The 18,135-nt window shown below is 39.9% G+C and overlaps 1 protein-coding gene across 6 annotated transcripts in view; it reads left to right on the forward strand.

Annotated features, from left to right (window-relative positions):
• The window catches only part of TPP2 (tripeptidyl peptidase 2), a 71,781-nt gene that overhangs the window by 27,416 nt on the left and 26,230 nt on the right, over positions 1-18,135 (forward strand). For all 6 annotated transcript variants that reach the window (XM_034665445.1, XM_034665447.1, XM_034665446.1 and 3 more), the window contains exons 7-17: positions 947-1,101; positions 1,735-1,811; positions 4,126-4,253; positions 6,317-6,416; positions 9,698-9,846; positions 11,481-11,596; positions 12,353-12,521; positions 13,217-13,374; positions 13,673-13,749; positions 15,877-15,983; positions 17,628-17,782. In XM_034665445.1, the coding sequence (XP_034521336.1) occupies positions 947-1,101; positions 1,735-1,811; positions 4,126-4,253; positions 6,317-6,416; positions 9,698-9,846; positions 11,481-11,596; positions 12,353-12,521; positions 13,217-13,374; positions 13,673-13,749; positions 15,877-15,983; positions 17,628-17,782 (1,391 nt within the window). The remainder of the gene's footprint in view (positions 1-946; positions 1,102-1,734; positions 1,812-4,125; positions 4,254-6,316; positions 6,417-9,697; positions 9,847-11,480; positions 11,597-12,352; positions 12,522-13,216; positions 13,375-13,672; positions 13,750-15,876; positions 15,984-17,627; positions 17,783-18,135) is intronic.

Genomic DNA, 18,135 nt, shown 5'->3' on the forward strand with positions numbered 1-18,135 from the left:
GCCCCAACATTGCGGTTTTTATAGGTCAGAAATGATTAAATAGTGGCACGTTCATATAGTTCAAACCAAGGTGATGTGTTTCCATTTATATACATGAGATTATATATATCTTTCTGTGTGTGAATTCTTTAGATCAACCTTATTTTTGTGTGCTTCATCTATCATAATGTTTAGAAGTAGTTCCAGTTTATTGTTGTGTAATATTTAATCCATGATTGCACCATATATATCCATATACTGTTGACAAATCTTGGTGTGGTTTCAAGTTTCTGAATTTTGCGAGCAAGGCTGCCATGAACGTTTTTGCATGTGTCTTTTAGCGTACACGTGCACGCATTTCTGTTGGGTGTAAGGCTGGGAGTGGAATTGCTGGATCATAGGGTATGCCTGTGTTCAGCTTTCCAAAATGCTGGGCTGTGCTCCCACCCGTAGTGTAAGGGGAGTGCGCACCCTCCTCCGCAGTTGCTGTGGTCAGCCGTAAAGGCGTAGCCGTTCTGAAAGGAAGGTATGCTCAGCTGTCTCATTGTGGCTTTGATTTGCGTTCCCCAGATGACTAATGAAGTTGAACATCTTTTCATGTATTTATTTGCCATTTGAGAAATGCTTTTCAAGTGTTTTACCTATTGTTCTTCTGGAAGCTCTTTCCGATCGGAGAGCTTATATTCTGGATATGAGTCAGTTGTGTGTGTTGCAGCTACTTTCTCACCTTTGTGACTTGCATTTTGCTTTCAATGAACAGGATAGAATCCAGGGTAGAGAATAGTGTATACAGTTCAAAAAGTTTCATTTTTTTTGTGAATTATTGATGAGACTTAATAATATACAGTTAGGTGTTAAAGTGAGAATATTTTAGATTATTTTTATGATGCTTAATAGTATGTAAATGGAATGGTTAAAACTTTGAGTCTCTGAAAATACTCTGTCATGTTCCCCTTTTTGCCTCTAGGAGCTCATGGAACACACGTAGCTAGTATAGCTGCTGGGCATTTTCCAGAAGAACCTGAACGGAATGGTGTAGCTCCTGGTGCTCAAATTCTTTCCATTAAGATTGGTGATACCCGACTGAGCACGATGGAAACAGGCACGGGCCTTATACGTGCCGTGAGTATTTGGGAGGTGTTGATTTAGAAGATAAATGATGGGTAATTGTGGATAGTTCTAGGTTTATAAAGTGTTCTTGATTTTACTAAGAAAATGTTGGCCTGTATTTGGTATACAGGACTTTGTTTTAGGATGCAAAAACACTGAATGCAGTTTTAAATTATTTTTATTAAAAATTATTAAGATGCAGTTTTTTAGAAAAGAGGAAAATTTTGTATTATACTTCTCATTCCTGTTAAGTCCCCTAGCACACTATTTTGAGATACTTTAAAAAACCCCAAACCGACCTTTTAGCCAGCTTGTGCCATCAGTCTAGAAAGAATTCTGAATCTGCATTTCATTTTAATGTATGAATTAGATTTTACTTTAACTTCAGTGATTTTAGAATTTAGTAAGAAACATTCCATTCTGCACATGCTAGTTGTGTTTTTTATTGACTACTTACTATACTCTGTGTCTCTTCCTTTCTTTTTTTAAGTTTTTCAACTTAAAAGTTGGAAATAACAGATACATTTGAATTTGAAATTGAAATAGAAGATGATTGGTTAAGAAACTGGGATTCCATGCCTTTATTTTACTGGCTAATCTTTCTATAAATTGCTGCCTAAACTAGACTCTTCATCTTTTTAATAGATGATAGAAGTCATAAATCATAAGTGTGATCTTGTCAACTACAGCTATGGAGAAGCAACTCACTGGCCAAATTCTGGGTGAGTGTTCTCGGATACTTGTGAGCCACAGACTTAGCTGATGGAGAATATTAAGTGTTTTTATAACTGGATTGTACACCACAACTGAAAACGAGCAGTCTCGTGGTTAGATGATAAGTGTGTATCTCATGGACCCCTGGCCCCCGTTCCCATGGTCCTGTCTGTGATGTGATTCGCTCTTAGCCAGGAAGACTCGCTGGCCCATCCTGCATTACAGTTCCTTGTCACAAGCAGCGTGAACTCTTCCAGGTGTACTGACCTGACAGAATGCTAGACTTGCTGCAACCTGCTGATCTCTTCAGTGATCCCACCCAACCTATTGAACTTATTATTAGCTGGACACGCACACTCACGTCGCACTTTAAGTTCGTGAGCAGGAATCTCAGATGGTCATTCAGCATTGCCTTTGATCATCTGCATTTACTCTTTCACTCCTGTACGGCCATTTATACCTTCTTTTCTCCTCCAAGACCTTCAGCGACCTTTCCTTTCTTCCCTCAGCTGATGTTCTCACCTCTTCCTTTCCCAGAGAAGGTAAAAGCCCTCAGAGGGGGCTTCTGACCTTCCTGCAACCTACTCTGACCCCACCTTCTCTGTCTTCCTTTCTGTAATAAATGAAGCACTTGGCAGGGGGTCTGGGTGGCTCAGTTGGTTAAGCATCCGACTCTTGGTTTCAGCTCAGGTCATGATCTCAGGGTCACGGGATGGAGCCCTGCATTGGGCTTCGTGCTCAGCAGAGTCTGCTTGAGATTCCCTGCCTCTTTCTTTGCCTCCCCCTCTACCCATCTCCGCATCCCTACTCCCCATCCTGAGCTCACACACGCGTATGCACACACACTCTCTCTCCACTAAATAAATGGATAAAATCTTTAAAAATTAAAAAAAAAATTTACAAAATAAATGAAGTGCTCAGGGTTAAAAGTCACTCAAGTACTGGCTCTCTGGTTCCCATTTCCTCTCCTTAAAAACTACTCCCAGGCAGGCAAATCTCCTCCTTTCACACTGCTTTCCCTCACTTTTCCCACAGAGCTTGGTTGTTGGTATAGTCACCGTTTCCGAAGCTCGTTGGTGCATTCTTATATATGTCACACGACTCCCTGCCTTTTTGTGACATGGTGTCTTCCTGTTGCTAAATTCAGTGGCTCAGCCTTGAACTCATGTTACCTCACCTTTTTTTTTCTTCATAATAATAACTTTGAAATGACTTCATTTAGAATGTTTACCTACTTAGTGATCACCTTTCCCCCATTCCCACCAGGCCACCCATATCTACCTGTCACCCAGTTTCTGAAGCTCTTTCATAAAGCCCTGCCAAAATGAAAATTTTACGAAGCCAGACCCTATAGTTCGCTGTTTTCAAATAACTCAGTTTTCTCAGATAACCAGTACTGTTTCTTGTGACACATCGCTTTCCTGCCCTTGTGACAATCACCCTGTCATCCTCACTCATTTCTTCCGTGAACGTAATCTTGCCGTCTTCTCTTGCTTCAGTACCTTTTTTACTACCTAAGTGTATTTCTTTCTCTCTTCCTTTGACGTTCCTCCTTTTAAGATCGTCTTTCCCTGATATTCTTCCCTTCAAACTTCAGGGTTGTGGCGTTCTTGGCTGTATGCCTTTTTTCTATTGACTACATTTTCTTGATGGTCTAACGTCATCCCCTTTATTTAATACCAGTACATTTCTTGTTTGCCGTCAAGTTCTAACCAGACTCTGTATTTTAAATCTTACTCTGCAGTTCTTCATGTTGCCTTAGTTCCCCTTCACCTTTGCCACTAATCATAAGTACATGTCCGGAATCCCCTGTGGAGTCACTTCTACATACATTATATCAAGGGGAGGGTGGAAGTCAAACTACCTGTTGCCCCACTATCTCATCAATCCCTGCTATTATTTCAGTATTTGCTTCTGATCCTACATCTAGTCCATGTTGAATCTAGCTAGCATTCTTCCCACATTTACCTTGGTCTCATGACTCCTTCCTTACACTAAAACCCAGCTGAGGTTGTATCACGTGGCTTGGCTGTGTCCTAGTCCACCAGTGGTAGATGTGCCACAATTTACTCAACCACATGTTCGAATAGTATGTTGGTATTATACATATTGGGAATAAGGCCAAGCATTTATAGTGTGCGGATGTCTCCTTCGAATGCACACCTCTTACTTGTAGCCATTGTGTTTCAGTTCTACTACTTAGAACCCATATTTTAGTTTGGTTTTTATGAAAACCATATCTGAAAACCTCTTCACAGTGTAGTAATACATGTTTTGAAAAATGGAACCATTTTCTACATCCAAAGAAGTTCTCTCTTTCAGGAGAATTTGTGAAGTAATCAGTGAGGCAGTGTGGAAGCATAACATCATTTACGTCTCAAGTGCTGGGAATAACGGTCCGTGCCTTTCGACAGTCGGCTGTCCGGGTGGAACAACATCCAGTGTCATAGGTTAGTTTCCTGCTTTAGAGGTAGGCTTGTTTAAAAATAAGGGAGCAAAAAACTCAATGAATCTGATGTTAATTGTGTCTCTACTGTATGCAAGTTCCTGTGAGCCATGAGTGTGTGCCCTCAGGAACGCAAAGTCTAGTGGAGAGCTGCTGACCTGGGGACTGGAGGAAGTGGTGTAAGGCAGGGACAGGGACAGTCTGGGTTTGCAGAAGTGCAGCTACTTCTGATTCAGGAATCCAGGTGAGGCTTTCTGAAAGAAGCGTGGCAGTGAGGATTTCGATAGGTAGGAATGAGTGAGGAAAGAGTTTTCCAGGCTAAGTGAACAACGTAAACACAGATACTTGCTTCACTATTTATAGTATATGACTGCTTGTTTATAGTATAGTTTCCTCCTTTAATTTCTCTTGGGACATGCAGAGAGAAGCAGATATCAAGAAAGGGAATTTATTAATAAGAAGAAAAGCAGTTGAAACACATTTATTCTATGAACATGGCTTCTCTTCTGCTGTTGGGGCTGTCGGGTGTGATGCAGTGTTGTGTGTTTCATTGCACACGATCGGGAAGATGCCCGTCAACAAGAGTTAAGGGAAATCAAAATGAGTTGCATACATAATATGAAAATGATAAAATTAGCTGTAGTTGCCAACTTGTGCGAAAACACCCACAAAACGTAACACTCACCCCTGTTTTTTTTTAATACAAGACATGAATGAGGAGGATAATGAACTGAGAGAACAAATAGGTGGTAATCGATGCCTAGAATTTTTTTCCTTATTTTTAAACTTGAGAACAGTATAAGGCTAATACCTCTTAACATTTGTAATTGGATGCATGACAACAAACACTGTTTGGTCCCAAATTTTCTGGTGTATACATCAGTAACTGCTTGAATGTGTACATATTATAGTTATTATTAAAGGCATACAGATACCGTAGATGTTACAGATACATAATAACATTTGGATATCCACGTTTAGAAACTGGTCCTTTAAAAAATTTATTTAACAGTGATCTTAGCTTATAGGGCATACTTTTATTTATAGCTTCTTAATCTCAAGCGAGGTGTAGCTTGCTTTGTATAATTTACTTCTTGCTGAAGTAATTCTGTTAAATCGTGTGTTGAGACAACAGTGCCTACCAGTGATCTGTCCCTTGTATTTCAGTTCTCTAGATATTTTAAATACACAAATTAAAATGAAACAGAACATAGAACCGAAAGGTACCTAAAGATCAAAATCCACCCCTCTGTCACAGGTGCTCAGTATTTTGGCATTTTCTTATCCCCAGACTCACTGAAAACTTCAAACTACCTTTTACAAAGTGATTACAATTTTATGTGGCAGCACTGTTAACCTAAATCCACTTAACTCACATATTTTATCCAGTCTTCTACTCTGCGTGTGTGTATGTTGTAAAGAATTAGGAGCTGGCCGACCTGGGTTCTAAGTCTTTCCTCCGCCAGTCACTGTGCATTTAGTACATTTTTTCAGCCCTTTCTAGGCCCTGTTTCCAGATTTCTAGAGTGAAGAAACTGAGTTTGATCCCTGTAAGTCTATGAATTTAGAGCCTTTTTGACTAGTCTGCCTTTAAATATTTATCTGGAAGACTGCAGCCTGTTAAATGTCTTTGCTGTTTGCTCATTTTTACAGCCTTTTGGAGAAGAGGGATACTGCCATCTTTATAGGTAGAATTTTGGATACAGTGGTCATTTAAAAATGAAGGCAAACTAATTCCCATATTTTCCTAAAGTTATATTTTAGAGTTTAAAAGACATTTCTCTTTTTCTTCTACACACACAGTTTTAGGTGTATTTTTGTATTTAATCTACATGATAATCCTGGTAGATAGTTTTATATTCAGAACCAAAGCACACCTAGTTTAATGTCTGGTACATAGGAAACTTTCCTTGTTTATTAAATTTTCTTTCTTTCCATTTGTGAACAAGGACTGTGGTACAGGGTGATTGAGTGATTTACCTACGGTCACACAGCTGAGTGAACAGTGGATTTAGAATTAAGATCTAATTTTATGTCCTTTTATTCATAATGAAATTCATCCCACAGGTGTTGGTGCATATGTTTCTCCCGATATGATGGTTGCTGAGTATTCTCTGAGAGAGAAATTACCAGCAAATCAATACACGTGGTCTTCAAGAGGCCCCAGGTAGGTTGAGAGTACTACACAGGTCTATTACAACTCTTTTGTTAAACTACATGGTGAGGAGGGGCACCTGGGTGGCTCAGTCGTTAAGTGTCTGCCTTAAGCTCAGGGCATGATCCCAGAGTTCTGGGATCGAGCCCCACGTCAGGCTCCTCCGCTAGGAGCCTGCTTCTTCCTCTCCCACTCCTCCTGCTTGTGTTCCCTCTCTTGCTGGCTGTCTCTCTCTCTCCGTTAAATAAATAAATAAATAAAGTCTTTAAAAAAAAAAAAACAAAACTACGTGGTGGGGAGGAACAGAGTTTTGGTTACTTTACCAGGTACTTTTTTGTTTTTACTTTTTCAACATTTTCATTTTGAGGAACAATCTCATTTCAGAGAAACATTATTAAAGGAATAAATTGCAGATATTTTATTGTTGGATGATGACATAACTGTTCTAAGATTAGGAAAATTGGGGACACCTGGGTGACCCGGTTGTTTGAGTGTCTGCCTTTGGCTCAGGTCATGATCCCGGGACCCTGGATTGAGCCCTGCATCGGGCTCCCTGCTTGGTGGGGAGTCTGCTTCTCCCTCTCCCTCTGCCTGCCATTCCCCCTGCTTGTGCTTGCTCTCTCTCTCTCTCTCTTTCTCTCTGTCAAATAAACAAGCAAAATCTTTAAAAAATAAATAAATAAAGATTAGAAAAATTGGTTGGAATCAGGTCAAATGTGGTAATGCCAGATTTAATCCTCTGAGTTCCAGATATCGTCCTACTCTTTCCTAGATAATTTCTTTTTTTTTTTTTTTAAGATTTTATTTATTTATTTATTTGACAGAGAGAGACAGCCAGCGAGAGAGGGAACACAAGCAGGGGGAGTGGGAGAGGAAGAAGTGGGCTCCCAGCAGAGGAGCCTGATGTGGGGCTTGATCCCAGAACGCCGGGATCACGCCCTGAGCCGAAGGCAGACGCTTAACGGCTGCGCCACCCAGGCGCCCACTTTCCTAGATAATTTCTTCTGAAAAAATAAACTTATTTCAGTAGTTTGCTATAACTGTTACTAAAAGCACTCAGGCTATGGATCTCTATGTGGATCATCAAGCCTTGCCTGTATCATCACCATATACTGCCCACATCAGCTCGACTAATTGGCCTCAAACTCCACATCTGAATAAGAGTGGCCAGGATTCAGAGTCAAAGTTGACAAAGGTTTACATGTCTTATATTCAGTTAATTAAAGTATCAATTATTAAACTTGTTGATTCTCTTCTAAAATTGATTTTGAAATATTTTATCTACAGTCAGTATAAGCACAAAGCTATCAGAGAATGTTTAAACCAGTCTTTGTTAGTCTTATTTGCCCATAGAACATTTAAAGAATTATTTCAAGAAAAATGAGTTCATGATTTATGGGGAGGCTTGGATTAAGGAAATACTGGTTCACAAACCAGTTGTTCTAGGAATTGAGAGAATTTGTTCATGTTTACTGTACTATAAACATGGGATATTATTGCAAATACATGGCTTAATAGGTTTAATTATTGGGTATAAAACATTGACTAGTGATCACTGAATGGAGCATATTCTCTGTATTATTTGAAAAATCCTCTTTATCAAGAAAGACTGTCAGACATACAGAATTCTTAAAGACAGGTTACCAAATACTATCTGCATAAGCATGTTTTGAATTTTTATTACATACTGCATCTTAGAAGAAAAACATCACAAGCTTTTTTAAGGAAACTTACATAATGTTTCTGTAAAGTTTTTAAATAAGGAATAGGAAAGGTATACGTAAAGAAAATTTTACTTTATATATTTTTTATTATTATTTTTTAAGTAGGCTCCATGCCCAACATGGGACTTGGACTGGGCCAGCTAGGCACCCCAAAATTTTATTTTTTTAATAAAAATTATTTTTACATATCATGAAACCCTCTTTAGAGCACTTATTAAATGCCCTATGATTAATCACTTTAACGGAGTAGTGTAAAATGAATAGAGAACAACAGGAGGTAGTCAGTTAGAATTTATAACTCTTCCAGTTACAAGATACCACATGCTCATTTTGAACGTTGGTAGACAATATAGATGGTGCAAAGAAGAAAGTAAAAACTACCCTAAATCTCATTGTCTGTGATGTGTTTGGGTGACCTTTTGGTGCACATTCTTTTAGTCATTTCTCCTGTGCATAAATGGGAGATCACACTATTCTATCACCTTTGTCATCTTTTGTCACTTGATAATACCGTATGAAAATCTTTACAGGTCAACATGTCGTTATCTAACAGTGTTTATTTTAAGATAATCACTAAACGGGGTGCTACCAACCCTTTTGGGGAACTTTCAGCCATTCTTCCAGGGAGGACAAAGTTAGTGTGTGTCATGTTATTCCTTTATTTGGGGCGGAGGGCAGAGCTTGTGTTTGGTGACTACATGGTGATGAGCGGTGTGGACGTTATCTCATTATCCCTATGGATGGAGTCAGGAGCCCTCAACCAGGGGGCCTTGTGGACTCGAGCCGTCCAGTATGACAGCCGTGAGTCACGTGAGGTTAGTCTGAATTGAGATGTGCCCTAAGTGTGAAATGTACGTCAGATATTTAAGACTAGTACAAAAAAGAATATAAATTAACTCATTTTTTCCTACTGATTACATATTGAAATTGTATTTTGGATATGTTGGGTTAAATAAAATACATAATTAAAAGAAATTTGACCAATTTCTCATTAGCTTTTCTTAAATGCAGCTTTTGGAAAGTTTTTAATGCCCTCTGGGGGCGCCTGGGTGGCTCGGTCAGTTAAGCGGCTGCCTTGGGCTTAGTTCATGATCTCAGGGTCCTGGGATGGAGCCTCACTTTTGGCTCTGAGTTCAGGCAGGAAGGAGTCTGCTTGTTCCTCTGCCCATCCTCCCCGCCCCCTGTGTCCCACATATTTCTATTGGACAATGCTGTGTTAAACTTTAGACAATGGCAAAGCTTCTACTTATTGCAGACAAGAAAAAAGTACATTCAGCAAGGATCTGAGCAATGACATTTATTTTCCCTCCAGAAATATACCTGATACCTTTTGCACATAATCCCAGATACATACAAACATACTTACAAGATTTTGTCCACTTTTAAGGAAGATAATTGCTACATAATGGGGAGATAGCTGTGCTGGGTATTTTTTTCCAGCTGATTCCAGTTCTGCAAATTATCCATGGTATTGTACTCTAATCTATTTGACCAGTGGCCTTTTTATGAATGCCCATTGTTTATCCAGCTCTCACCATCGTAAGCAAACTTTAATGGCTTTTCATTCAGTGCTGATGGGGCCCTTGGAGTAAGTATCAGTGCGCCGGGAGGAGCCATTGCTTCTGTTCCCAACTGGACATTGAGAGGAACTCAGCTGATGAATGGGACATCTATGTCTTCTCCCAATGCATGTGGAGGCATCGCCCTGATACTTTCAGGTAAGGACACTGCTTAGTGCTCTTCTTGGTCTAACTTACTACTGTTTCTAAATTCCAGGAAACAGGTGGTGAATTTTCAGTTTATAGCATGTACGAAGTCAGGCAGTAGCCATAAAAAATAATTGAATAAATTTCTCTTTACCTTATTTCAGACAGATATTTGTGTATTCTGAAGTTCTTATGGTGAGAAAATGTGTGGAATTGGTCATGTCCTGACTCAAAGTAGAGTTTAAGATGAAGAATAATGGTATGATAATAAGTATTCGAATGTGTATTCATTCATTCAACAAATATACTTATTTGCTGTTAATGACTATCAAGCATTGTTTTGGCTCAAAAGTACCTGCCCATGTGGAATTTATCATAGCTGTGGGAGACAGACTGTAAATAGAATTCAAAATTAGTTTACATTACATGTTAAAAGGTAGTGAATATTGCTGTGGGGATTACTAGAGTGGGAAGGGCGGTAGGAGTTTCTGCAGTGGTGTGCCAGCGGCTCACGGTATTGATTAGGTGGCATTGGCACTGACTGGGACTCAGTTACCGTCACCAGGTTGTCGCAGAGATTCCACCTCAGGAGCGTTCCTTTGATGAGGTCCCAGGACTCTGCCTTCATTTCCCGCTCTCTTCAACCTCACCAAATCTCAGAGTTGCCCCATGCCTCCCGTCCTTGTACAGCTTAGGTAGGCTCTCTGCCTAGAATTCTTGTGTACCATTTTTTGGCCTTGCAGATTTCAGTGCGTTCTGGTAAGATTCAGCTCTTATTCCTTCCCCTGATAGAGCGTCACCTTCTTTTGGATTTTCACTGACAAAATTGGCCACTCTCTCGACTCACTCTTAAAGCAGCATACTTTCACGTTTGTTTTGTTCATTTCTTACAATATCATAAGTGCACACACGTTTGATGAACTCTGGAGTGGACAGGAATGTGGTATTACTCATCTTTTATCTCTAACAAGTGTTCAACACAAAGTTGACAAATTGGTGGCTTCCATATCCTTCCCACAGAACAGTCATTCCCAGCTTGGCTACTCCCGGCATCATCCAGGAAGCTTTTAATCAGTAGTAGTACCTGAGATCCAGTCTCAAAGATGCTGAATTAATTGAGCTGTGGTCAGGGCTTGGCTCTTTTTTGCCGGTTTAAGTTCCCTTGGTGTCTATAACATAGCCAGGTTGGTTAGTATCGTCGGCGACCATATCACTTGACCAGCAGTGTTTTAAGATTTTATTTTTAAGTAATCTCCACACCCAACGTGGGGCATAAACTTACAACCCCAAGATCAAGAGTCACATGTTCTACCATCTGAGCCAGCCAGGTGCCCCCTTGACCAGTGCTGTTTTAAAGAAAATGTCATTCGAATGCCTTCAGGGATCTGCCTCACACATTTGCATCACCTTTGCAAAGTGGGCAGTAATGCCGTTGCACAGCGGGCACGCAGCGGTCCTTATGTGATGCCAGCAGTTTGAATCAGACTGTTGCGGTTCAATCTTTTCAGAAAGCTTAAGAAATGAGTGTTGAAACATAAGACATTAAAGCCAGAGAACGTACATGTTATCTCTACTGGTGAGGGGAAGAAGGTTTCAAGTAGCAAACTCTCTAATACTCCTTTCTTGCTTTTGCTTTTTAATTTCAGGTCTGAAAGCTAATAACGTTAATTACACGGTTCATTCAGTCAGAAGAGCTCTAGAAAACACTGCAGTAAAGGCTGACAATATAGAAGTATTTGCCCAAGGACATGGTATTATTCAGGTAGTGTTGTTTGTATGAAAAATGGGTTAATCATCAAGATATGGTCTTAGCTATTATTGGATAATATTTCCTGTTATAACAGTGATTGAATTTATCTAATTCTACATTATATGATCATGATAGTTTCTGAACTGGTAAGCAAAGAGGATATGAAATCAGATTTTGTAGTTAAGACTAATTTGTTTCAGTAAGAGAGACATACAGTAAACCTATGACATAGAGGGTAGAAATTCAAAGTGATGATTTCGAGAGCAAAACCTGTGAATCTAATGGTGTAGGGAGGAGTTCCTGACTTTGGTCACTTGGGACTAGTGGTGTGAATCTAGAGAGGAGCTGGAGGTGAGTGGTTGGACTGGTGTCCTGTCTGAAAAGGTAGAATTGCCCTCTTTTTTTTTTAATTTTTTTTTAAAGATTATTAATTTGACAGAGATAGAGACAGCCAGCGAGAGAGGGAACACAAGCAGGGGGAGTGGGAGAGGAAGAAGCAGGCCCATAGCGGAGGAGCCTGATGTGGGGCTCGATCCCACAACGCTGGGATCACACCCTGAGCCGAAGGCAGACGCTTAACCGCTGTACCACCCAGGCGCCCCTAGAATTGCCCTCTTATTTGGGGTTACCATGAAGTTTAGAGAGGCGAATATAGAAACTAGCTTTTCGCCTGTACTTTTTTATGACTGAAATCAAATTGGTAATTTATAACAAGGTGTTTTCTTGACCCAACCATAGGTATTTTACTGTTTGTATTCTTTTAATTAGGTTGATAAAGCCTATGACTACCTCGTTCAGAATACATCATTTGCTAATAAATTAGGTTTCACTGTTACTGTTGGAAATAACCGTGGCATCTACCTCCGAGACCCTGTTCAGGTGGCTGCACCTTCAGATCATGGTGTTGGCATTGAGCCTGTATTTCCAGAAAATACTGGTAAGAAATAAATGGACAGTGAGCCGAAGTGCTCACATTTATGGTTTGAATGAATACTGTCGTATGAGAGAAATGCCATTTGGGTTAATGTTCTAAAGAGAAAGCATGAGTTGACAATATTATTATTTTAAATCATACATAGTTTGAGGGGGACGTGATAGCAAGCAGGGATCCCAGTATCATGGCAGCTCAGTTAGCATGATAACTGAGGAAAACAGTAGGCTGGGCCTTCAGTGACCCAGGGTTTTATCGAAGTATGGATAGTAAAACATCCAGTTCCTTTTCTTTACCACTCTCACTACTTGGGCGTAAGAGAGAGTTTCGGTTGGAGAATGGAAACTAGAACTAGCCAGGAGAACCTCAGCTCAAGGAGGTGTAAATAGACCGTGTACTTGGCATCTTCATTTCAGTCAGGTGCTGTTATCTGCATGCAGTAATGACAGCTACTCACGAAAACGCCGTATGTTAAGGTTACAGCCATGTTGGATAAAAGTGTGAATGGATCACAAGTGCCCTAAGATGTGGGGAGGATTCTGTGACTGCTTTATTTAAGCTGTGTTTTGGAAACCCATGCCCTAGTGCATTTTATAGCTGATTAAACTCATCTGCTAGATTTTATGAGAAGGTAGAACTTTTTAAAATGGAAGAAAAGGAAAAAAGTACTAACCTTTAGTTTTTGGTCTTTTTCATGCTAGAAAATGCTGAAAAAATATCCCTTCAGCTTCATTTAGCTTTAACTTCAAATTCATCTTGGGTTCAGTGTCCCAGCCATTTGGAACTCATGAATCAATGTAGACACATAAACATACGTGTGGATCCCAGGGGCTTACGAGAAGGCTTACATTATACAGAGGTATTGGTGCATCTTCACTGCTACTTCTAAATATGCTTGAGAGTGTGTGAAAGTACCCTGTGCGGCAGTCTGTTTCCCGTTGGTCTGAGCTGGTCGAGGGTGGGTTATGCATGCATTTGTTTAGGCTATTTGCTGTTGATCATGTGACCCAGCATCAGAAAAATGGCGTCAACTTGTGTTTAAGACCTTTACATTTTAATGTTAGAGTAACTTACTCTGTGAATAGATTTCACTTTTTCACTTTTTTCTTTTTCTCTTGTAAAAATTTATGGATACTGAAACTTACTCTTTTTTCCAGGTATGTGGCTATGATATAGCATCCCCTAATGCAGGTCCTCTGTTCAGAGTTCCGATCACTGCAGTTATAGCAACCAAGTAAGTAACGAGTTACCAACAGCTTACTATTACGTGGAATTTTTTAATGGCTATTTATGGAAATAGTGTGAGCTTTTAAAGGACGGATAGACCAGAATCAGGTAACTGATTCTGCTTCTTGCTCACAAAGCTCAAGGTGGCACATGGTCTTTCTCTTGCCTGTTGACTGAGAATCCCCGGTGGCACCTCCGTGCCCTGTTCCTGTGCCGAGACTCCGCTGCGATGGACAGTGCCCCCTAACTGCTGGATCCGTCTGCAGTATTGGACAGTATTACTTCGTCCCTCCTTCATCCCCCACCCCCTGCACCGTCATACCGCCTGTCCGTGAGATTACTGCTTTCTCTGGTCTTCCCCCTTCTCCTATCACTCTTTCCAGACTCTCCCTTCCCATCTTGTCTCTCACCCCAGAACCGAGGAACTCTGCTCTGTCATACTGCTTCCTGCTTAAGCTGTATCGCTGGCACTCCCCAGGATCGTGCTCTCTAAAAGAGCAAACGGCGGTCCTTGAGAGCCAGCATTTCCTGTCACCCTGTCCTCCAGACGGCATGTTTGCACTCACTCACTGGTGCCGGCATTCAGGCTTCCTCAGAGTAGCTCATTCCTAGTCCTCCCCGCTGAAGGGAGTCCCTTCTTGCTCCTTCATGGCACTTTGTACATGCCTGTGGTACAGACTGTAGCCAAGATGTCCGTTTTGGTTTGCCCCATTTGAGTGTGAGCCCGCTGAAGACCCAGGGACTGTGTCCTACAGGTTCCTCTGTGGAGCTCGTTAAACAGCATCTTCAGAACAAACCAAACTGTTTTGAAGGACGAAGATTGAGTTGTGAATTCTGGAGACAACGGAGAGTTCTCAGTTAACAATTTGTACTGAGTTAGTTACCTGGTAAATAATAAATATGCAGCAGGATGAAATTCAGGAGATAAAAGGTGACACACACACGAAGAAATTGTGGAACACTTAAATTCTCAGACAGATTTTCCCTGAAGTCCAGTAGGAAATTAGGATGATGTATAAGATTCAGGAATTGGCTGAAACATCATCTCCTTTAGGAAGTTTTTCCACGAACCAAGTACCTTTTATGTCTTTTCCGCTAACACTTCCTGTCCACCCAGAGCATATTCTGTTAAATGTTTCGATGGTTTTTCTGTCCGCATGAGATTGGCCAGGGCAAAGGGAAATGTTGTATTCAGTGTTGTATTTGTAGCTTTTTTTTTTTTTTAAAAGATTTTATTTATTTATTTGACAGAGATAGAGACAGCCAGCGAGAGAGGGAACACAAGCAGGGGGAGTGGGAGAGGAAGAAGCAGGCTTCCAGCAGAGGAGCCTGATGTGGGGCTTGATCCAGAATGCCAGGATCACGCCCTGAGCCGAAGGCAGACGCTTAACCTNAAACACAAGCAGGGGGAGTGGGAGAGGAAGAAGCAGGCTTCCAGCAGAGGAGCCTGATGTGGGGCTCGATCCAGAATGCCAGGATCACGCCCTGAGCCGAAGGCAGACGCTTAACCGCTGTGCCACCCAGGCGCCGCTGTATTTGTAGCTCTTAACAACAGTACCTCATATATATATTAGACGCTCATTAAATGTTTGTCATACTGACTAGAATTTGTCTTTTGCATATTCTTTAGGTTTCTGTAGGTGAAAATTACACACTTGACCTTTATGTGTCATTGATTGCTTGCAAAAATGCTATGAAAATAGTTTTCTTCTTTCCTGTGTCGCGATGGCTGGGGCATTTGGAGCTATATAAGGGGTTTAATACCGGTCTCAGAGCTATAAGACAGTATCAGTGACACAAAACATTACCTTTGATTTTAATATTTAGTACTCATGATACAGTTCAGATTCTAATAGGGAAATCCTGTGAATGAGGGAGCTGTATATGTATGTCTTATAGACAGATTGTAACATAGACAAGTAAAAAGAAAAATCATCTACACTGTACTATCCAGAACTTACTACCGCTGACATATTGCAAAAATGAGATAATGTTGTGCACACTGTTTTGTAACCAACTTTTAAATCCTGATTTGTATCTGATGAACTGTTAAAATCTAGAGCACCAATGGGCTTATAATGTAAAGGCTTTTTGGGTGACAGCATCACATTTAGCCATTTATGTTTATTTTCAGAGTAAACGAATCATCACATTATGATCTAGCCTTGACAGACGTACATTTTAAACCTGGTCAAATTCGAAGGCATTTTATTGAGGTTCCTGAAGGTGCAACATGGGCTGGTAAGTAACATTTGAGTCTGTCCTGACCACTTATCTTTATGTACCTTCTATCTCTGCTAGAATTATGACTACAGACAGTTTATCTCTACTCTGTGCTTTTGCCATAACAGTACTACATCGGACACCCTAGATTTGCTGTTAGGTTTGAAATATTGTTAAGATCTCGTACTGTTTGCACTGGTTCATACATCAAATCATCCAGGCTATCTTAAGGTGTTTTACTAGTCAAGATTTTAACTTAGTTTAGAATAATACCTTATCCGTTAGTGATTAGAGCCAGAGTTGTATTGTTGAACTCTGGGCTACCGAATTCATACAGGGCCCCGTGGAGTTGTCGAACAGTGAGCTCTGATAAAATGTACGCTAAGAATACTAAAGGAAAATCTGTGGTAATTAATACTGAATTTAATATCTTTTCAACAGCAAATGCCAGTAATTATAATGCTCTAATTATGATTTATCTTGGTTGGTATTGAAAATAATTAGTTTTTTAATAGAAATTTATTGAATGATCCAGAATAGAAGTGGCTCAGAGCACTCAGCAATCTTAGATTAGAAGTGTGCTGGGGGAGGGGGAGGAAATGGGAAGGTGATGGTCAGAGTGTACAGACTTTCACTTATAAGGTGAATAAGTTTGGGGAATCTGATGTCCAGCATGGTGACTGTAGTTAACTATTCTATATTATATACTTGAAATTTGCTAAAAGTCAGATCTGAAATAGTCTTACCACCAAAAAAAAAATTGGTGTAAGTATGTAAAGTGATGGATGTGTTAACTGACTTTATTATGATAATCATTTTACAATATATATGTATATATCAAATCCTCACGGTGTACACCTTAAATTTACGCAATGTTACTTGTCAATTGTGTGTCAATAAAATGGGGGAGATAAAGAAAGCAAAAAAAAATGTACTACAGATGTGTCCTATTTCAAATAATTAGAAATATTGTCCTAACACTAGATTTTTTATTCTTAGCAATTGATTAGGTTCACAGAGCTCTGCGCCCACTTGACCTTGTGAACCAGAGACGTAAGCCTTGCTTTAAGTTCCCTGTATTAGAGTGGGTGTGCATTAGATAAGATGCTGATTTTGCTTCACAGTGATTTTGGTTTTGCCTCCAGCTCGGCCTCAGGATAATGCTGAGGATGTAGTTGATGATCATGCTTTCTGGAAGTAGACAGGAGGGAGAGATTAGGAAGTTACCAATGAAGTTGAATAAATAGACACTAATGGAATTTAGGCATGATAACGAATAGAAATTTCTAAAATTAAAATCCTCTTTATCAGGAATTGGTTGGTTTTCAGCTAAAAGCAAGTTTCCTCATAGCAGCAGAGGGGCAAAGGGTTTTGAAAATAACCTGATGAGGATAACTGTGTCCATCCATGGACAGCTTGCTGTTCCGTGGTGTTTGCAGCATAGCAGTTGTTAATTTTCATACTGATTTGTTTATTTTCTTACCCTTTCATCTTGATTAATATTCTGTTGATTCTTTGTTTTTAAGGAAATATGCAGATTTCCTTTGAATATATCATTTTATTCTTGAGGCGTTGTTTTCTAAAAAGTTGGTATTAAAACAATCATATGTCTGTTTTAAATCCTATCAGTTTAAAATCTTGCTTCTTCCCCTCTCATTTTAGAAGTTACCGTGTGTTCGTGTTCTTCTGAGGTGTCGGCCAAGTTTGTTCTGCATGCAGTACAGCTCGTGAAGCAAAGAGCATATCGAAGTCATGAATTCTATAAGTTTTGTTCCCTTCCAGAAAAAGGAACACTGACTGAAGCTTTTCCTGTCTTAGTAAGTTTTAATTACCAGTTTGAAATCCCAAAAATGATTACTTTTTTTATTTTTGGTATGGGCTAAGACTAAGTAATTGAATTTGATTTCATAGTTTGTATTCAGACTGTTTCGGGGCTGAATATTTTATTAACACTGAATAAACAAAGTAGGAAGGCGGGTAGTCTCAGTGGGATACTTGAGACCAAGATGGAGGTAAATATTAATCATTTGAACTCTTCAATAAATGTAGTCAAAGGAAAATGCTGGTCTGCTAGATTCTGGCAGCTTGTACCATGGAGCTTGATTGGGACTGTTTCTTCATCATGCAGGAGATTATTTCCTCATTTAAGACTTTTCTACTTGTTATTTTA

Source organism: Ailuropoda melanoleuca, chromosome 7, assembly GCF_002007445.2.
Source record: "Ailuropoda melanoleuca isolate Jingjing chromosome 7, ASM200744v2, whole genome shotgun sequence".
In the NCBI taxonomy this organism is placed as follows: Eukaryota; Metazoa; Chordata; class Mammalia; order Carnivora; family Ursidae; genus Ailuropoda; species Ailuropoda melanoleuca.